Here is an 18,148-nt window from a genome sequence, read left to right as displayed (position 1 = left end):
TTCTGTGTAGACCAACCCACACACACAAATGAGGTACCCAGGTGGACGAAGGCATTGACCGACACTGGTAACCATGACAACCTTACACACAGTGTAGTGTTTTAAAGGGACTTTCACTTTTGGTAGTCCATACAACTGTTTTACTTAGTATAGTTAGTATTTCACTCCACTTGGCTACTGGACTCCACAGAGACTGTTCTGTTGTCTCTGTGATCTCTCCTTGCATTGAACCTGCCACAATTACATATTCGTCCCTGTCCTGCTCTAGGCAAAGACACCACTAGTACTGAGGCACCAAGGTAACCTCAGTGAGCCTATCGAGCTGTATGTACTGCTGGACAGGGAGTGACTTGAAGCAGAGTCGCATGCATTGTGTTCCCCACACCTGATTTACCCAAGCCGGGGAAGGAGAGACTGTGCATCGAGTCCTACACACCATCTGCACATAGCCAACGGCCCTCAGAGTTCATCCAAGCCCCCTTGAACCGCAAGTTCTTCAATTGCAGGCTCCCCAGCTTAGTACCAAGTGAAGCTAGGGCCAGTCATCCCCAACTTCAACGCAACTTCAAGCTACGCCCTTCATTTAGTTTTATTGTTAATTAAATTCTTGTGTAAACAGAATCCCTGGGTTTTCCTTGTTGTTTTTAAATATATGTATCCTTTAGATTTAGGATATCTGTATTTTTGTACAGCGTGTTAAAACCTTTCGCTAACTTAGCCGGAAACGCACTTATCTCCACTGGTTGGCTGACAATAAAATGGCGTAAACTAGTAAACAAATAAATAATGTAAGCAGGTGTCATAATTTTCATATTATGCCCGCTACATATGCATCAACACTCCAAGTTCTACGACTTTCATTGCCTGTTAGTGTAACTATCAGAGTTTCCTGCGGACAGTTGTTTTTTTACTTCACACCACTTTGAAGTATAAAAATTAATTGGGGGGGGGGATTTTCGAACATCAAAATCACTTACTTCAGCCTTATTTGGGAATAGTGGGTCACACTCTCTTCTGCACAAACACTTCCATTACATGTAGTACTGCTCAACTTTCGGCGACACTGACCAGAAAATCTTACTGAAAGAACCAACTTCCCCATTACAACACTTAAATGAGGTAAATAAAATATAAAATGCAAACTGTTTATAAAACCATGCCTCTTTGAATGACCTTATGGGTATGATTTTGAACCCAAAAATTTACTTCATTTTACTCATTTTAGACTATACAGTCTTGGCAAAAGTACTTCATGGAAACATCATCCTCTGTTATAGCATTCTCTTTGATCGTAATCAAGCCGAACAACATTTTTACCTCGGCGCTAACTTAAAAACTGCACTGGCAATGTAAACTCATAAAAACCTGGTAAATAGTGAAATTTTCTCTTAAATGTAACACAAAAACCAACTACTTTACACTATCGTTTAGTTATTTGATGTGTTTTATGTAACAGTATTTACAGTAAGTTTTGAAACATGGCAAACCCTGAGAAAGTCTCAAACGCAACACAGGATAGTGAGCCACAGCACTGGGCCGATGAAATCTAACAATCAGTGCAATCTCCACTCCAAATCTTGATGGCTTCCTGTTCCTATGACAACCCTTGCCATTAAAGCTTTGTTTAGTTACATTCAACTGAAGAATAGAAAGGTTGTATAATGTACATATGTTTGCCCCGCCTATAATTATGCTGATGAATTTAAGTACAAATGACAAGAAATTGAGTGAAAACAGCTTGTGACCTGCCTCTCATAATAGCTATCCACTCAACTTCAACTCACCATACTTGAACAGTTGTTTAATCTTCCCCGAGGTTCACTAAGTCACTTTAAAAAATCATGGCAAGCAGAAGATGTTTTGGCATAAACAAAGCAAAATTAAAAAAATCTCAATTAACTCTAAAACATTTTTATAATGATAAATTAAAAGTTAGATACATACATGCTCATCAACTCTAAAAACTAACTGATATAGTCTTACACATAAGGTTGCATTCACTCGCTGAATATGAAAGCTGTCTGAATATACATTTTGCATAAAAAGAATATGAACAGTTCATCTTAAACCCCACAGAATGTTTTATTGCACACACAAAACCGTACAAGTTTCATAAAAATGCTCATAAGCAAACAAACCCATCTTATTTGAAGTCTTCCAGTTCTTTTACAAATCCTCCCTATAAATTACTTAAGTTAGTGAAACAGAAAGCCAAGTGCAACTCAATCAAAAGGGTATGGCAGACACTGTCAATTCACTGCTGAAACAAAGTCCACATAGCGTAAATTAAACTGAGGGCGAGGCTAAAATCTCAGTGGCCAAAGGTGATGTCTGAAGACACACTGCTTCACTTGGCTGACTGCCACATTTCTGACAAGGGGGATTTGTTATATTTTGGTAGAAAAGTTCTGCCGAGTTGTTTAAATTACTAAGTGAATACTGATATTGAGAATCCCCTTCCGCAGTACTCACTTCATGCATAAATAAACTTTTGTGCAATGCTGAAATCTAATGACAGCTAAACAACTCTGAATACTATGCTTGAATACTGAATACATTTAATACTTGTTTTCTTTTTGAACCAAAACCTCGGGAGACTTCCAAAGAAACAGGAATGGCCAATTACTACTCACATGTAAACACAAAAGCTGCCAGATTTTTTGAACCTCAAGAAAGGACAGTGTGTGATTTGCTAACATCCACTACTCCCAACAAGTACGACTGCTGTCCTGACTTGACTGTAGGCATTCTACCAATGATCTGCTCTTACACAGGTTACCTGTGAGGTTCATTCAAACACCTCAACTGCTGCCAAGTTCCCAGAGCAAGGTTTGCTGCATACACACACACACCTATATTCAATTGCACCAATTCCTGCAATAGACACAGGCTTAAAATGCCAGTAAAAATCGTTTCCAGTGGTTTTGCCATCCTTTATATGCACAAGCTGTTGCATTACACAACACAGTGTAAAGCTTGAAACTTGTATGTTTGACCTCTCAAGCCCAAATCTTTCTATCGAAAAAAGCTGGAATGAAAGAAACAGACTGGAACATGAAATCTGTAGTGATAGTAATTGTTCAGGTATCTTTTTGAGCAGTACATAGGCAACTTGACTTTATTATAATGAACCCTTTCAACCATAACAAAAAGTACAGGTATGTTAGACAGTCTCAGTGGAGCTTCATTACCTTTTGCAACTGACTTTTTGGGGGAAGGGGGATGACCACATTTTCTTGAAAGTGGAATAATTCTTGACGCCAGAACTAACCCTTCAAAAATATCTGACAGCCTTAGTTAAGTTTCCCATGAAGTAGATTCTTGATGTTCTTACTCTTGACAAGTCTCAGGATCTCTGGTTTAGTTTTGGATACCAGAGGAACTTTTGAAGGGTAGTGCGTTTCTGGCTGTAAAGGGCTAGTGCAAACAATTTTAATAGGAGATCCCCTTGTTATGCAAGATATAGCAAACATGGTTGTGCCGGCTAGTTTGTTCTAAGCTTCCAGCATGCATTAAAAAACAGTAGAGGCATAATCTTACACAAACTTCAAAACCTCATTAAGATTCTACTGCAGTTCTGCAATACCCCAGCAAAAGGAACCTCCGATGACGACAGGAAGGACTGAATCTGACCATGCATAAAGATGCCAGAATGGAACTGAGCCAGTTACAAACTTCAAGGGGCATAACAAGAGGGAAGGATGGGGTTGAGCGTGATGTCCCGATGATTGACTAAAGCAGGAGACAGAAGCTGCTGCGGTTCTTACTGGGGGCCAGGGCCTCCTTACACTGACTGCTGACCACATTACTGACGCGGCCGTGCTCCCCGCTAGTGGTGCTACCCCTGGAGTTCCTCTGGTTCTTGCTCTGGGTTGCGGCTTCTACTCCCTTTGATGAGGTGGCTTCTTCCTGAGCCTGCTTGGCGAGATAGGCTTTCTCATCTAATAAGGACATTTGGGCATGATGAAAACCAAATCAGTGTGGTGGCTGATGATATAGGACTATATCATATAAAAGGCATAAATGTTGGCATCTCCTGCGACAAGTTCTTTTTTCTCTTAAACTGTGCTAGTGTGGTACTCTTTGATACTCTGGGCAATGAGAATTTCTGCATGTGCATTGCAGCCTAAATGTCCTTATCAATATTGCACCTGTTGAAAGTACACAGAGGTGGACATGCAATGGCGATTGATGCCATATTGTTACTATTGGTGATCACACGAGCCCGAGCGGAACACAGAATGTAGTGCATCTGTGTCTGGAACACAGACACACTACATTATTCCTTGTTCCACCAGCACGAGCGTGATAACGAATTTATTTTCAAGCAAACTTGACGTGCAGTAAAGAAAGTGAAGGGGCCTATATGCACTTTACATAAAAAAGAAGACAAAAAATATCATACGGTATCATCAAAGGAGCATGGGGATTATTTGAGTTTTAACTTATTGCAATAACAATAGTAACAGGGCTTATACTAAGAATAGAAATTATTAGAATTGTATGTGATGTCTAACACGTGACAATCAGCACGGGCAAACACGCCACTTTTGAATTTACAGTCAAGCAGATGTGCATTTACTTTTAGCGTAAAAATAGCGCAACGCATTGAGTTAGAACAGTGCATTATGCAGGGTTTGATATAAACCGTGCAATATGGTTGTATATCACACTGTTTGTTGCCGTGGATCAACCAATCAGAACTGAGCGTTCAAGTTTGCCTGATAATGTCTGTTTGAAGAGTGCTCTGAGCACGTGTGTCTTCCCATGTATTTGCCAGTCCATACCCTTACCACTCATTTGGATTTGGCTTAATTCATATTACCACCAAGAAATCACTCAAGAACAACTACAGCAATGCACTGTTTTAAGCTGCAGTGTGTCCGACTTGCCAACAATCATCCAGCAACATGTCAGTGTTAAGAAACAGCAGATGATGAATGTGTCAATGTAAAGCTTTCTATATTCCATTTCAATGGTTTGTGAACTGTCTTCATCGCCAGGTTGTCATTCGGGCTTTTTAAAAGCTTATTCTTTGAACTTTACTGGTTTTTCAAGATTGCTGGATAACTGGAGAGTAAAATAACTTGAACTTTGCTACTCACTTTAGATGAAAAAATCCCTTCCCCATAAAACAAATCAGGTGCTTTTGAACATGTCAATTGTTAATCCTTGGTCTTCTTCACTCTCCCCCCCCAAAAAAATAAAGGGTTCAATACTGGTCTGTTTGAACAGAGATTTATTTCCATGTTCTCCAACTGGGTCAATGGATTTATCATCAAGCAAACAATTCAACAAATTCACAAAGTCAACCACCATCAGACACGCACACACACACACTACCTGTGTGAAGCAGTGAGTGCTACGTGCACTGCACAGTAATTATCAATGAGGCAAACAAAAAGAGTACTGATCTATGATTGGCCAGTGGGATCAACCAATCAGCACTGGAGATCCAAAGTTTTGCTTGAAGATAAATGTTTGTTAGAATAAAGGCACCACACACAAGCATGCATTTAAGCTTCACTCAAGTGATTTTTACAGCGTTCAGAACTTGAATTAAGCCCGTAAAGACAGCCTGCAAAGAGAGCACTGCCCAATCAGCAGCAGCCAGTTACTTCCATGCCATGGGGAGTAGATTTGCAAACATTCAGGCTTAGTGTGCAAAGCCTACATTTGCTTGTTACTCTCTATACCTGCAGGTGTAGGACAATGTTTGGTATGCATTTCTCCCAGATCACATGACACAAATGGTCAGTGATTACCTTCTGTGCCATCTTGAAATAACCACATGATGCATGAGTATACTACAAGCTTGATTGAGTACATGTGAGTGACTTGGGATATTTATGCTAACGTGTGAATGCCACACAATGTACCGTGGCAAGTTTGACTGCAACGCAGTCCATGTCTACTACTGAAGCTTTGATATTAACATAGCCTAGTGTGGCCAGGCGGTAAAAAACAGCAGATGCACTTTGATTCATCTCCAGTTATAAATCACGTGAACCGTCATTATTCTGGTGCAATCCCACATAAATTTAACAAATTAAAAGACAAATTACAGTAGCTGTTTGACAGCTCGCCAAAAAGCTGATATGGGCAGGCTTCTTTACTGTCATTGCAAAGCCCATGCACTGTAAAAATAACCATAATCACAATGAGTGCATTCCAAGATGAAGCTGTCTGTGTAGGGTGACAAGACAGTGAATTTGCATAGCATGCAGACACCATGCACAAGCAAGAAATACACTACATGCAAATCAACACAAGTTGACGTCATGACGAGGAGAAAAAAAAAGCCTCAATTATTACCATCTGTTTAAAAAGTACACAATGAATATAATCCCTGAAGGTTACATCCTAAAATGAGTTTCAACGATGTACAAATGTCAGTAGGAAAGGAAAGGAAAAGGGGAAAAAAAAGATTATTTGGCGGACATGCATGTGTCTGAAAATGACCAGAAATTGAGATATATTTCCTGTGAAATATTGGCCCACTGCAGAATCTTCCCCCAGGTGTAACTAATCATGAATTTAATAGTAGTGCTCTCACAGGACCATAGCATATGTGTACATGTACCACTGTGACATACAATACATCATTCACCAGACCATGCATAGTTCCGTATGTGTTATATCAGGCATTCAAAATGCTCTCTAACAGTGGAACTCACCGCTGAATTCCACTCCTAAAAATCAACACATGAAAAGCAACAGAAAAAAATGACGGCTTGCAATATCAGCCTCCTACACAAGTACCGTGAATCAATTATTGTTATTCACACTACGATCTACATATCAGCATTTGGAATGCTCCTAATGTGAGGTAACTTCAGGCCGTGTTGAAATACAGTCTGAACTTGAAACACTAGACGTTTTCTTCTCTCTTTTACGTTTCTAGAAATAATGGCCCTCTTCCATCTTTTGGTTATTCTGAATGCATTTATCCTGAGATCTCAATCCACAAATAAGAGATCGACTAGTCACTTCTCGGGATTGCATTGGTTATATAGTGTGTAAGATTTTTGGTTTGAGTGTCTCGATTTGTTCATTCATTTCAGATGTGAGGTTTTACTCTTTCTGCTATCATTACATTTTTCAAACTTATGTACACAAAATCATTGCACTGTTCTGCAATGGCCGGTAGGCTGTCCTTGTTACTGAACTGCATTTGGTATTGCTAAAAACTGGTACGGGCACAGAATGACAAATGATGGCAAACAGATAAATGGTATGATTTTTTGCTACATTTCCTTCACAAAGTCAGAGGATGAGAAAACGTTGATCTTTGCAAATACCAAGAACGACTTGTTGTGTCTTTGGTACAATTTCCGGAGAACACGTCAAGATACTCAGTGCCAAGGAGGTGGACTAGGCTCATTTCCATTCTTCAATGAACCCCCATTTCTGTGAGGTGGTGCCAAAAGATGACTGAATGACAAAGACTGAGTTGTTTGATGGTTGCTAAAGGTGCTTAGTGGCGTAGTCAGGCATATGGTATGTGCGATAGCAGAAAATGGAAAACAAAAAGAAACAAAACATGGATGACTGACAGGCAGCTACAGACTGAGAGTGCGCACATGATCCACTCCCTCATGTCTCCCAACGTTCGTTAAAGAAACACAAACACGGCAAGATTTCTACCTCACATCCTCATCCGCAGGCCCCAAATACTTATCCGTACACTTACAGGGTTATGTCGGCACACACGGGCCGCAGTGCACATTCTAAACTGCTCGTCCAAAGGGTGTGAAAGATGATAGGGAAAAAAATAAAAAGGCAACTGGGTGTCAACACAGAGACATGTGGAAACAGTTATTCTAACATGATTTCCAAGATATTTTTTATTTTTAGATAAAATCCCATATCATTAGACTTCACCCTTCTAATGTGCTGTTTTGTAACTTTTTTTCAGTCAAGTAAAGCCTAACAAAATGAAATGAGGTATCATGCGGCGAGAGTTCTGCCCTATCATGTGAAACTTTGTAGACCTATTTTCAGTGACTGTTTGAAAACTAAATAAAATCAAATTTGCATACATCCTATCTCAACAACTTCACTGGAACACATTTAGATTTAGCTTCAAGTATACAATTTGTTGAGGAGGGGGACTTTGCCTTTTTCCCAAAACTGAAGGAATCTAGACCTTCTAGAGATGACTGAACCCTGAATAGGTTTGGTGTTTTTTCAATGCAAATACACTGGGCCATATAAATGAGACAAAATAGAGCACAAGTACTGGTAAGCCTTACACAGTATTGTAGTCCAATATTTTCCATAATTCTAAGAAAGGGCACATCAACAATTGTGCATGGACTTAGGTCCTAGTACAAGGATAGGATAGAATACAATCGAATTGATAAGAACATTCTGGTTTGAGATGTACAAATATAATTGCACTGCAACTTTGTACAGTAACGGGGGAGTTCATTTTGGTAAGTGGGGCTTGGCAAGCACAAAATAACTTGTCAAGTAGGAGTGTGTGCATTAGAGACTTAGAGTAGCCGAACTACAACACTGGCCTGATGTTGGCCAGTCAAATCCTTAGTATGGTCAGATCCAGAACGGACGTTAAGAAGCTCACGAGGCAGTGTCTTTCACTCACTACAGCTGGAAGAAATAGAACATGTCTGAGACTGGTGTGGCATAAAGAGTGACATGCTTGGGGCACTCTGTGTGTGGGTGTGTGTGTGGGAATGAACCAACATGCAGAGTCACTGATTGCCTTTCATGCGTTGACCTTAGGATGATCTTAGAATGACCTCAGTCTGACCTCAGCAAGCCTGGGCTAACACATCATGCTGCACCACTGAGTCCATTTGTTTTCAGCCACAGACTGGTAGAGATGTGGTCAAGCCATTGAGGTCCCATGCCATTTGGGGTAATTTACATGGCAGAGTGGGGTTTTTAATACTTACTCTTGAGAAAGGAAACAATGTAAAGAACAGTACAAAATGGTGTATGAGAGCACAATGTGATAATGATATGGCAAAATTAGCTAGAATTACTTTGACTTCTGGAAAGTTCGTTATGCTACTGTTTAAATGCAAACGATATAGGACTAAGCACTGAAAGAGATGACACTATTTTTGGAATACTTTAGGATACTTTGATCAGAAGAGTAATCTCATAATAAAATGGATTATTTCAAGCATGTTTCTTCCAATTCAGAAATGAGAGAGGAATATTACAGAAAGCACACATAAATATTAAACATTTGAAAAAGAATGGCCTCTTTGACTGAATTTTCTTCTTGAATTTATTTCTCTTACCTTACATTTTCCTAAATATGAGATGTTTCCTCTCTATATTAGCTTAATTTGGGTGACTTGAGGAAAGGAATAAGGTTAAATCAATATATCTTATTACACTGCAGGGATTTTCAAAGGAACCTAGTAAAGAAAAAACATCATATATGTGAAACACTTTTATCAGACTGCAGAAGAAAAAAAATCTACCAGCTATCATGCAGCTGGCAACAAGAAAAGTGCTGAGAAAGATAGGCAAATCCAGCATGCACGTATCATTCCATTACTGGCAGTATGAAGATGGGGCACCATCAATTGCATAACAGTGGGCCATGTGTCTGTGCAGCAAGGCTATCAGGCGATCGATCATTCCAGATGAGATGAGGTGAGATAGAACACACGCACGTCACACATGCATGCCAGGGGGAGGGAGGACGCTCATTAGCACAACAGAGTAGAACAGCATGGGGCCCTCCACACCAAGCAGACAGTGGGGGAGATAACCATGCCATGATGCAACAGTAGCAGTGGCAAAAACCGGCCGGATAAGATGAGTGAAGATGAGGATGAAAGTGGCATGGTGGTAGTGGTAGTGGTGGTGACTTTGTTGGTTGTGGTGAAGACAGCGACCCCATGCCAAGTGTGAGAGACAACGCACGCACAGTGGAACCAAAGGAAGACCGTCTCATCCAGTCTCCTGCATCAGGTTTTTTTTCTTTCTTCTCTTTCAATCAATCTCACCCTTGGCCGTCGCATTTCGCTCCTTGGCCTGCTCCCGGATGGTTTTTCTCTTCTTTTTTTCCTCCTCAGCTTTTTGGGCCTCTATGGTCTTTTGGGCCTCAGTGTCAGCCAGCTGCTGCCACTGGCTGCGGTTTTGTTGCATGCCCTGGTATAGTGGGGCCAGCTGAGGCTGCATCGAGGCTAGATTCTAGGCAAGAAAGGAACAACAATATGGCTGATAGGTACACAGATTTCACAAGCCATCTCCCTTGTTTGTGGACAACCACAGCGGCATGGCCTTTCCCACAGATCTCGGAGGCCACTTCTGTTTCTTTAGTCTTAGTAGATGAAAGCAGCCAAAGAAGCTGTCAATGAAGGCAAACACTAGCTGAATGGATCAACTTCAGCGCTCCACAACAAATCCTGTAAAAATTAAAGCAACTCCACAGCAAATGAAGACACATAATAACTACGGTTAGTCTCATTAATGGGAACCTTTGTTAATGATGAGAAAAAAATGGAACAGTTAAAATGTTAAAGAGAGAGAGAAAAGGCCTAACCCTCCGGAATTTTGCCCTCAGAGAGGGACTGCCAGTTGTCACGGTTACGCTTGACGCCATCCAACAGAGGCTTCATGCCAGGCCAGGTCTCAGCAAAGATCTGGTATGATTGGAAAAATGTAGACAGAAAGAGGCAAATGCAAAAAAGAAAACAAAGAACAAAAAGTGGTTTGTGCAGCAGGCATATCCAAAGTGTGTTATGGTGGGATACACTGATAATGGGGAAAGGGAATGGAGGGAAGGGCAGGGATGGGAATAGGGCCAGGGGGAGGGGAGAGGGGACTACTTCATATGACTGGAAAACATAGCATTGATGTGGAAAGCATGGAAAGTAAGACAGTGCAGGGAATGCTTAGAGCAATGGTACAATATTGCTAACATTCCTAGACTACTCGTTTGACTACATTTGATGGCAACCAGTTCCACAGAAACTGTCTTTGACCTTTTTTTGACACACTGATGTGAATAACCAAATCTCCTTCTATCCAACTGCTACTTAATCAATTCATATTAGATGTATTTCTAAAAATTAAAAATAAAAAGGTGTATGCCCCCTTTTTTTTCCCAGGCTTGATCTGGACCCGAAAGATAAGTATCATTGGAGTCGTATTATTTTGCCAAGATCTGTTGCCATGTGACAACACATTCTACATTCTTTCATGCAAAATAAACAGCTTTCTTGTCAGACACTTCAAATCAAGAGACTGTCTGGTACACAAATGGCATAAACCCAGACCAAGGCTTTATGCATGGCAACCAGCAAAAAAGGGACCTCGAGTCTATAAAGTAGAGACCATTCTTAGTAAACCGAGACCACTATGAAGAGAGTTGCTTCAAAGTTAGCAATATTCTACCATAGCTTCACAACTGTAGATGCCTCAGGTTGAATTCTAATATCAGTTAATAAGGTAGTTGAGCAGATTAAAAAATAAAAATATTTACATAATGCCAACTGGCAAATTTCTGTTTATTGACAAGCACGCATTTTCACAAAGTTTTACAAAATTTGATGCAAGCAAAGTGTTTTTCACGTCAGAAGCACTTTTTGAATACACTTAAATGCAAATGAACAAAGTTCTGGCCATGTATGTGCTCTCGAAAAGCTAAATTTCTGAATGAAGACTGATCAACTTCATGCACCATAACAACAAGCAAACAAGACCGTACAATAATGAGAAATGGTCCAGAGAATGCATCACAGAGTTTAGGAGATGAGGGTGTGGTCTTTTAAGAGTCCTCTTGACGAGGGGAGGGCTGGATAGCATCAGTTTAGAATTGATCTAAGGGGAAAACTAGGGTAGAAAAAATTCTGCTCGATGAACCTGTCAGGAGAGAACATATATTAAGGTAAGCAACAAGGGAATTTGGCATGGGATATGTGTGTGGATTCAGCTTGGAAAAAACTCAGTCTGAGTTTTCTAAACAAATATGAACAAAGACTTCTCAATGACACAGAATATGAAAATATGTACCCAGGCATTCAATACTTGATCTTTTTTTGGCTAATGCCATCTCAAATATCAAATTTCAATGCCTTTTCTACCCACAAAAGAATCTTTCTATGATCTTCTATGGTTTTCCATGATTGTGGGAACCCTGTCATTTTTTCATGATGGACTTGAACTATTAGGAATAGATCTTTCACAACAGGGCAAATGAACAAAATCATGGTCATTTCACACAATTCTGTATGGTAACTTAGTTTTTTCATGACATGGTCACTGGAATGGAATGTGATGCATATCACCTGCATACTGCTGGTCTTTGTCACGCAATAGCTGTGACTCACCATGCTGCTCTTTTTAGTGTTTAGTCTGACACCACACAGTGTTCACTTCTAATAAAATTCAAAGGATAAGACCAACCCCCTCCCGAGTCAAAGGTTTAATTGATCCCTTCCCTGTGAATGCAGAAAAATCTACAGGAGAAACTGGCTGACGGACGCGAAATCATATCAAAGGAAATTGAAGGGACATAAGCCTTGCTTGCATCCATGGCTGTAAAAATGAAGAACACTCTCATAGAATTAGCATATTCCCATTTTGGCTGAGGTGAAAAAATTCCCTATAAACCAACAACAACATTGGTACATCTGGAGGCTGGAGGGTCAAAAAATTCATCAGGCTCTGATCTGCCAGTGTTAATGGGGACAGCAGCATGGCAATCTTGGTGATATGGATGCCTGCAAAAAAAAAAAAAAGTCGTACAAAAGTGAAGCCACACAACTATGGCGCAATTACGAAGTTGCATTATCAAATCACCCTTGCTGCGTAATTGCGAGCCCACAAGATTGCAAAGCTGCAAGATCACTGCACTGTTGTGTAAGGTTTCAACCAATCAAGCTGGGAGCTGACTAGTACCAAGGTTCCATGAACGCTACAGAAAACCACGCAATCAGTCATAACCCTTGCCTGATAAAGACTAGCAGTATGCAGAACATGTGACTCACTCCACTCGAGTGACATCATGAAATCAATGAGTGGCCAGCATGTCTGTACCAATGATACAATGATAAAAGTAGCATAATATCCAGGTAGTCAAGATGTCCATCATGATGATTTAGAAGAGGCCTTCCCCAGGTAACCACTTGCTATATCACTGTACTGTGAACTCATACTATTATACCTCAGTCCCATTTTAAGCTGGAGCCACATAGCCAAATTCCCTTGCTTTTAAATAATGACTCAACAAAGGAAAAGAAAATTAGACGACATTCATCATAGAAGGTCACAATCAACAATGAAACATTCTAGATGTGATTGAAAAAGGTTCATTTTCTTAAACACTTTGGCCTTTTGCCAAGGCACTTCACTCATAATGCTTGACTTCCTTCAGTTAGTGCAAGACTAAAAAAGTCACTACCTGCACAGAAACTAATTTAAATGGATAAGTACATTGTTTAACACACACTTTATCAGAGAATTTTTTGTATAAACATTCAGTTCTCAAGAACTGGATGTCAGACACAGGCTCAAGGAAGACCAAACAGCAGTTTATTTGATGCTTTCTGCAAACAAGTAATTGACTCAAAACAGCATGGGCCATGTGTTGGTACCAGCCAATGAGGCAATACAGTGTCAGCATGTTGGGGAATATATTTGACATTTGGAGAAAACATTTCCCACCTGACTTGCCTTGTATATGTACAAGACCAACTGTTTTCTATGGCTGCTGTGCATGAGCAGGTGATAGCATACATCTACTCAGCAACACTGTCCCTTTGGTAAGAGACACACCACTCATGCATACATGCACAAGTCTGCATACCTAAGATGTAGATCGCTTGGTACAATTTCAATGGAATGTATGTCTTTGTTGGGAACATTTTAAGCATCTTCCAACACATCTCTCTCTCTCAACTCCCTCTCCTTTGCAAATGGAGTTTTACATCTGAATTGATATCTAAAATGATGTCAAAAGGCTTACTGAGTCTAGTACAACCTGTAGCAAATGTAGTCTCCCAATGGTTTGGCCAAAATATTCTCCCCAACTTTTCATGACACAGTGATTAACTTTCTGTTTGACTTTCCTTTAACATTGCCTCATAAAAGCACTGGGAAACTTTAAAAACTTTTTTTTTTGACCAGCCATGCTTACCTTGTACACTGGCATACATATTGCATCAATGAACCCCACTTGCATCTTGGGAAGTTCACTTTTTTTCTTCCGATCCATCATGGCCTGTGAAAGATTTAAAAACTTTGTTAATCTCATCTACATAAAAAGTGTAACTGTCTTGTGACAGCACCACTTGTACTTGTAACTTACCCTTTTCGTATGACGTGGGAAAAAAAACATTGATCCTAGATGATGGGAGTCCCACTGTACAACAGAAATTCAAATGGCATCTGATGCAAAGCAACCATTCTCACAATCGTTGCAAAGATTTGGTTTTATCACGTTTATTAAATTCATTTTCATTCAAAGATGGTCTGCACCTCGGATACAAGCAAAATGAATGCGAAATAGTGACGTAATATCAAATGGCAAAATTTGAACAAATTTCAGCTCAAGCGAATTTTGCAGCAAATGCTTCTTGACATGAAATCCGCTTCGCTTTTGCATTTGCTTAAGTCATGAACTGGCCTTCACATGGTAGAAGAAAAAAACTACTTAGATACTCCCCATAGTGCAAAGAGGACTGTTGTGCTTTTCACTCCAGTTGGCAAGTGTGTGACACGCAAGGCTGGACAATCTCAGTCATGCATTTTGTGTGCCTCACTGCCACCTGTAAATTGAAGGTAACTCCAACCACCTTAGTCACCTCAACTGCGAGAAATCTCCACAATCGATTTCACCAAATTTTACGCAACGGCACAAATTGACTTATGTCGCATTTTACTGTGAAGATTATGCACTGCATAAGGAAACCACTCACACAAGAAATAGTGGTGTAACACAATCATTTCAGGTCACAAAGCTGCACCAACAAATCAGAATTGAATGATTTTTGGTAACTAATCATGTTTGGCTCACACTTGCTCACACTTGCTCAACTAATCAAGAGTTGCATAGAAATGTACACCTTTTTTGGAGGTAACAAAAACCTTGCTTGGCTGTGACAGAACTTTGAGATTATCTGCCTAGTTCAGACAAAGAGCAGACAAAAAACCTTTTCAAAATGACAGTCAGAGTTAATTGTTTGAAGACTGAAGCAATATTGAAAAGGGCAGTTATTGTAAAGGTGTGATTGTCCTCTTCCAAGATGTTTAATATACTTGACACTTTTCACAGCTAAGCAAACTTTCATGAAATCAACCATCAGTACATTGCGCAGCTACGCCACAAATTTCTTCCTTAAGGCTTATGCATGGTGTCAAGTTACGCCATGTTTTGGGAAAATGCACCTGTGTCTTTTGACACAGGTGCATTTCTCTCCCTGTCTAATTACACGTAGTCCCTTGCTACACAACCCACAGCTGCTAGACTTACTATGGGTTCTTCCTTCAGCTGCTCTCGCTCCATGTCACCCTGTTCAAAGAACTCACTGGCTACTAGCTCAGCTACCCTCCTCTGGACCTCCCAGGGCTTGGTGATGGCCGAGACATCACAGGCAGTCATCATCATCCCCCTGTGTGGTAAAAACACCCATAATACAGGCCTGGATTTTCCAGTAGGTAAAGTAGGCACTGTGCCTAGGCCCTACGAAATATAAAGGGGCCTACAAACGAGTTGAGGGCCTATGAAATTATCAGTGCACAATAAAACACACAGCTCGGTGTTTCTTTTTTAATTTTTGATTTGATTTGACAGTGGTGCAGAACACTGGTGCCCCAGGCCTACAGAACACTTAACCACTTTGTGCCAGGGTACCCGGTTTTGGGCACATAGGCTTTATACACGAAACCGGGGAGCTTGGCCTTGTAACAAAAGACCGTACACGGAACGGAATTGCCAACATTTTTTCAGTTGTCAATTGAGGAGGAAATTCGACATTGTTTTGAAAGATTATACCACTGTTTGTGGCATTCAGTGCGAGTGGATTACAAATGGGGACAAAAGCGCTCCAGGACTTGCAGATCAAGATTTTCACTTCCTACTTTCAAACTACAGTTTTCTCCTGACAATTAACCCAAACATTTTCCTCAAAACACTTGAACCTCATCGTTTGGTCAGTATATATTATCTTGTATCTGAGAGAGCTTGGCTTTGGAGAAGTAGAGTGTGGGAATATGCACCAAGAAGCACTGAACACAAAGCTGTGGCTTTTCAGATTCACCTGTTTTTTCTCAATATTAAAAAGGACCACGTACATATGATAAAACTCAGAATGAATGCACTCTAGTTGGTGAGAGTTGAACTAGTCTAGTGAAATATTTGGGACCAGCCTACAAAGGTTGGACGGTTATCAAAAGCTCCACTTTTCAAAATGCACAGTAGGGAGCCAGAAAACGTAAGTTGCCGTATTAACACAATTAGCTGTAGTTTGACTGAGGATGTTAGCCCTTGGATATCAGTGCACAGGCTTGATGTTTGCAGCCATCTGACCTCTAGTCAACCAGTGAATTAACGTGTTCATTCATTCATTGCAGCAAACAGCAACATGTGAGTAAACAATGTGAACACAAGATTGCGCCTGCATTCCCCCTGCACATAGTCAAAAAGCAATTGACTAGTGGTCAAATATAGTTTGCGCCCGAATGCTTGGCTTCGTTTAGACTTTACCCCACTCTGATAATGCCTTCATGTTGCTGAAGCCAAGTTAAAATGAACTTAACTTCAACCTGCACAGAATCTAGATCCACACAAGTTGCTATGTGAGTCATGCTCTGAGAAGTTTCAAGTCTTGAGCATTGCCAGTAAAGACAAATGATTAAGCTTGGTAATCATACCTCAGTAGGTCCCTGTGCCTCGGATTATGCCAGTCTTTTACTCCTTGTTCAACCAGTTTGAAGAAATCATTGCGTTTCCTACGGAAAAATTAATGTATGAGTCAAAGCAACAATTTTCTGAATAATGTTATGGGAAGTTCCGTCGAACCTGTCTTTAAAAAGAAGGCACGCTGTCTGTCAAAGTTGAGAGTAATTTTGCTAGAGCTGCTGATGTCACGCTGTTGCACTGCCATAATGTTGGCAATGTGTGCAAAGAAAAACCATTCCAGGGTAGTTTAGCACTACGGACAGTAACTAATGGCGATTAAGCAGAAGTTTTCTGTTCTCATTGAATTGATGCTAATGGCTGAAAATTAGCTTAGGTAATCCATATAAGACTTGAAGCAGGCCTTGACAACAACGGTTGTCCGATTACGGGGGACACGTAATTTCTTCTTTTGGGCAAGTAAAAATTAAGGTCAAATTGCCTGAGGACAGGTACTTTTTCTTGAAATGAAAGTGTCAGTTTTTCGTGGCCAAGAATAGCAGTCAAAATACCTTTGATTTGTTGTTTTCTTCTTCACAAAAGTTTTTAAAAGGTGGTAAAAAGTAAACAGCTATGTGATGTATGATGTTTTGCATCGTTACGTACACTGTACATATACAAACTCGCATGTATTAAGCACACTATACATTCAGCAGGGCACCTTTCCACACAAGGGAAAATGCGTACATAAACAAGCAGTAAAATACCCTAGTGTCTGGCTACCAAACCTCATTGGTCATTGCATGCATGGTGCAGTGGAGCTTTGATGGCCGGAAGCTCAAAGACTGTTTTACATGTGGCTGTGACTTCAACATGAGTGAATTTTACCTGGTATTTGTGTGTGTACTTTATGCATATATGACATCAGGCAAACTCAAGTGGTACAGCCGTTGCATTTGTACGAATGATGCATCAGAGTCCTGCACACGCTGGGGTGATGTATATTCATGTCGTATTGTGGCATAGCAATTTCGTCAATGGTGAGTGGTTGAAAGGAATTTACTCTCCCCGCACAGTAATGAGCAACTAAACCAAGGGTTTTGGCAAGTAAAATCTTACCTTGGGCAAGTAAATTTTAAGTGCTACTTGCCTGAGGACAAGTACGTGTAGTTAAAAAAAATGAAGGTTAAGGCCTGGTTTGAAGGTTTGCATGGTGAAGGTAAGCAGCAGGAGTAAGTATGTAGTGACATAGCACCATGTACCAATCTCTTTTTGGAGTGTGTGAGGTTCTGAAAAGAACCGTGAAGGAACTCAACCTTT

General features: G+C 40.4%; 1 protein-coding gene across 6 annotated transcripts in view; it reads right to left on the bottom strand.

Moving 5' to 3' along the window:
- Positions 1-949: 949 nt before the first annotated feature.
- The window catches only part of LOC110982457 (cGMP-specific 3',5'-cyclic phosphodiesterase-like), a 154,072-nt gene continuing 136,873 nt past the window's right edge, over positions 950-18,148 (bottom strand). For 2 of the 6 annotated variants that reach the window (XM_022240854.2, XM_022240856.2), the window contains 5 exons: positions 16,864-16,941; positions 15,464-15,602; positions 14,129-14,212; positions 9,993-10,179; positions 950-3,941 (listed from right to left, as the gene is read on the bottom strand). In XM_022240854.2, the coding sequence (XP_022096546.2) occupies positions 3,733-3,941; positions 9,993-10,179; positions 14,129-14,212; positions 15,464-15,602; positions 16,864-16,941 (697 nt within the window). In that variant the 3' untranslated portion in view covers positions 950-3,732. Of the gene's footprint in view, positions 3,942-7,693; positions 7,736-9,992; positions 10,180-10,531; positions 10,632-14,128; positions 14,213-15,463; positions 15,603-16,863; positions 16,942-18,148 lie in introns of all 6 variants that reach the window. The other 4 variants (XM_022240857.2, XM_022240859.2, XM_022240855.2 and 1 more) reach the window with 4 other exon arrangements.

The sequence above is a fragment of the Acanthaster planci genome, linkage group LG13 (genome assembly GCF_054643075.1).
Source record: "Acanthaster planci isolate LZ-2023a linkage group LG13, COTS_SCS, whole genome shotgun sequence".
Lineage (NCBI taxonomy): Eukaryota > Metazoa > Echinodermata > Asteroidea > Valvatida > Acanthasteridae > Acanthaster > Acanthaster planci.
The sequence above is the reverse complement of the archived record's forward strand: the minus strand, read 5'-3'. Positions and strand labels throughout refer to the sequence as shown.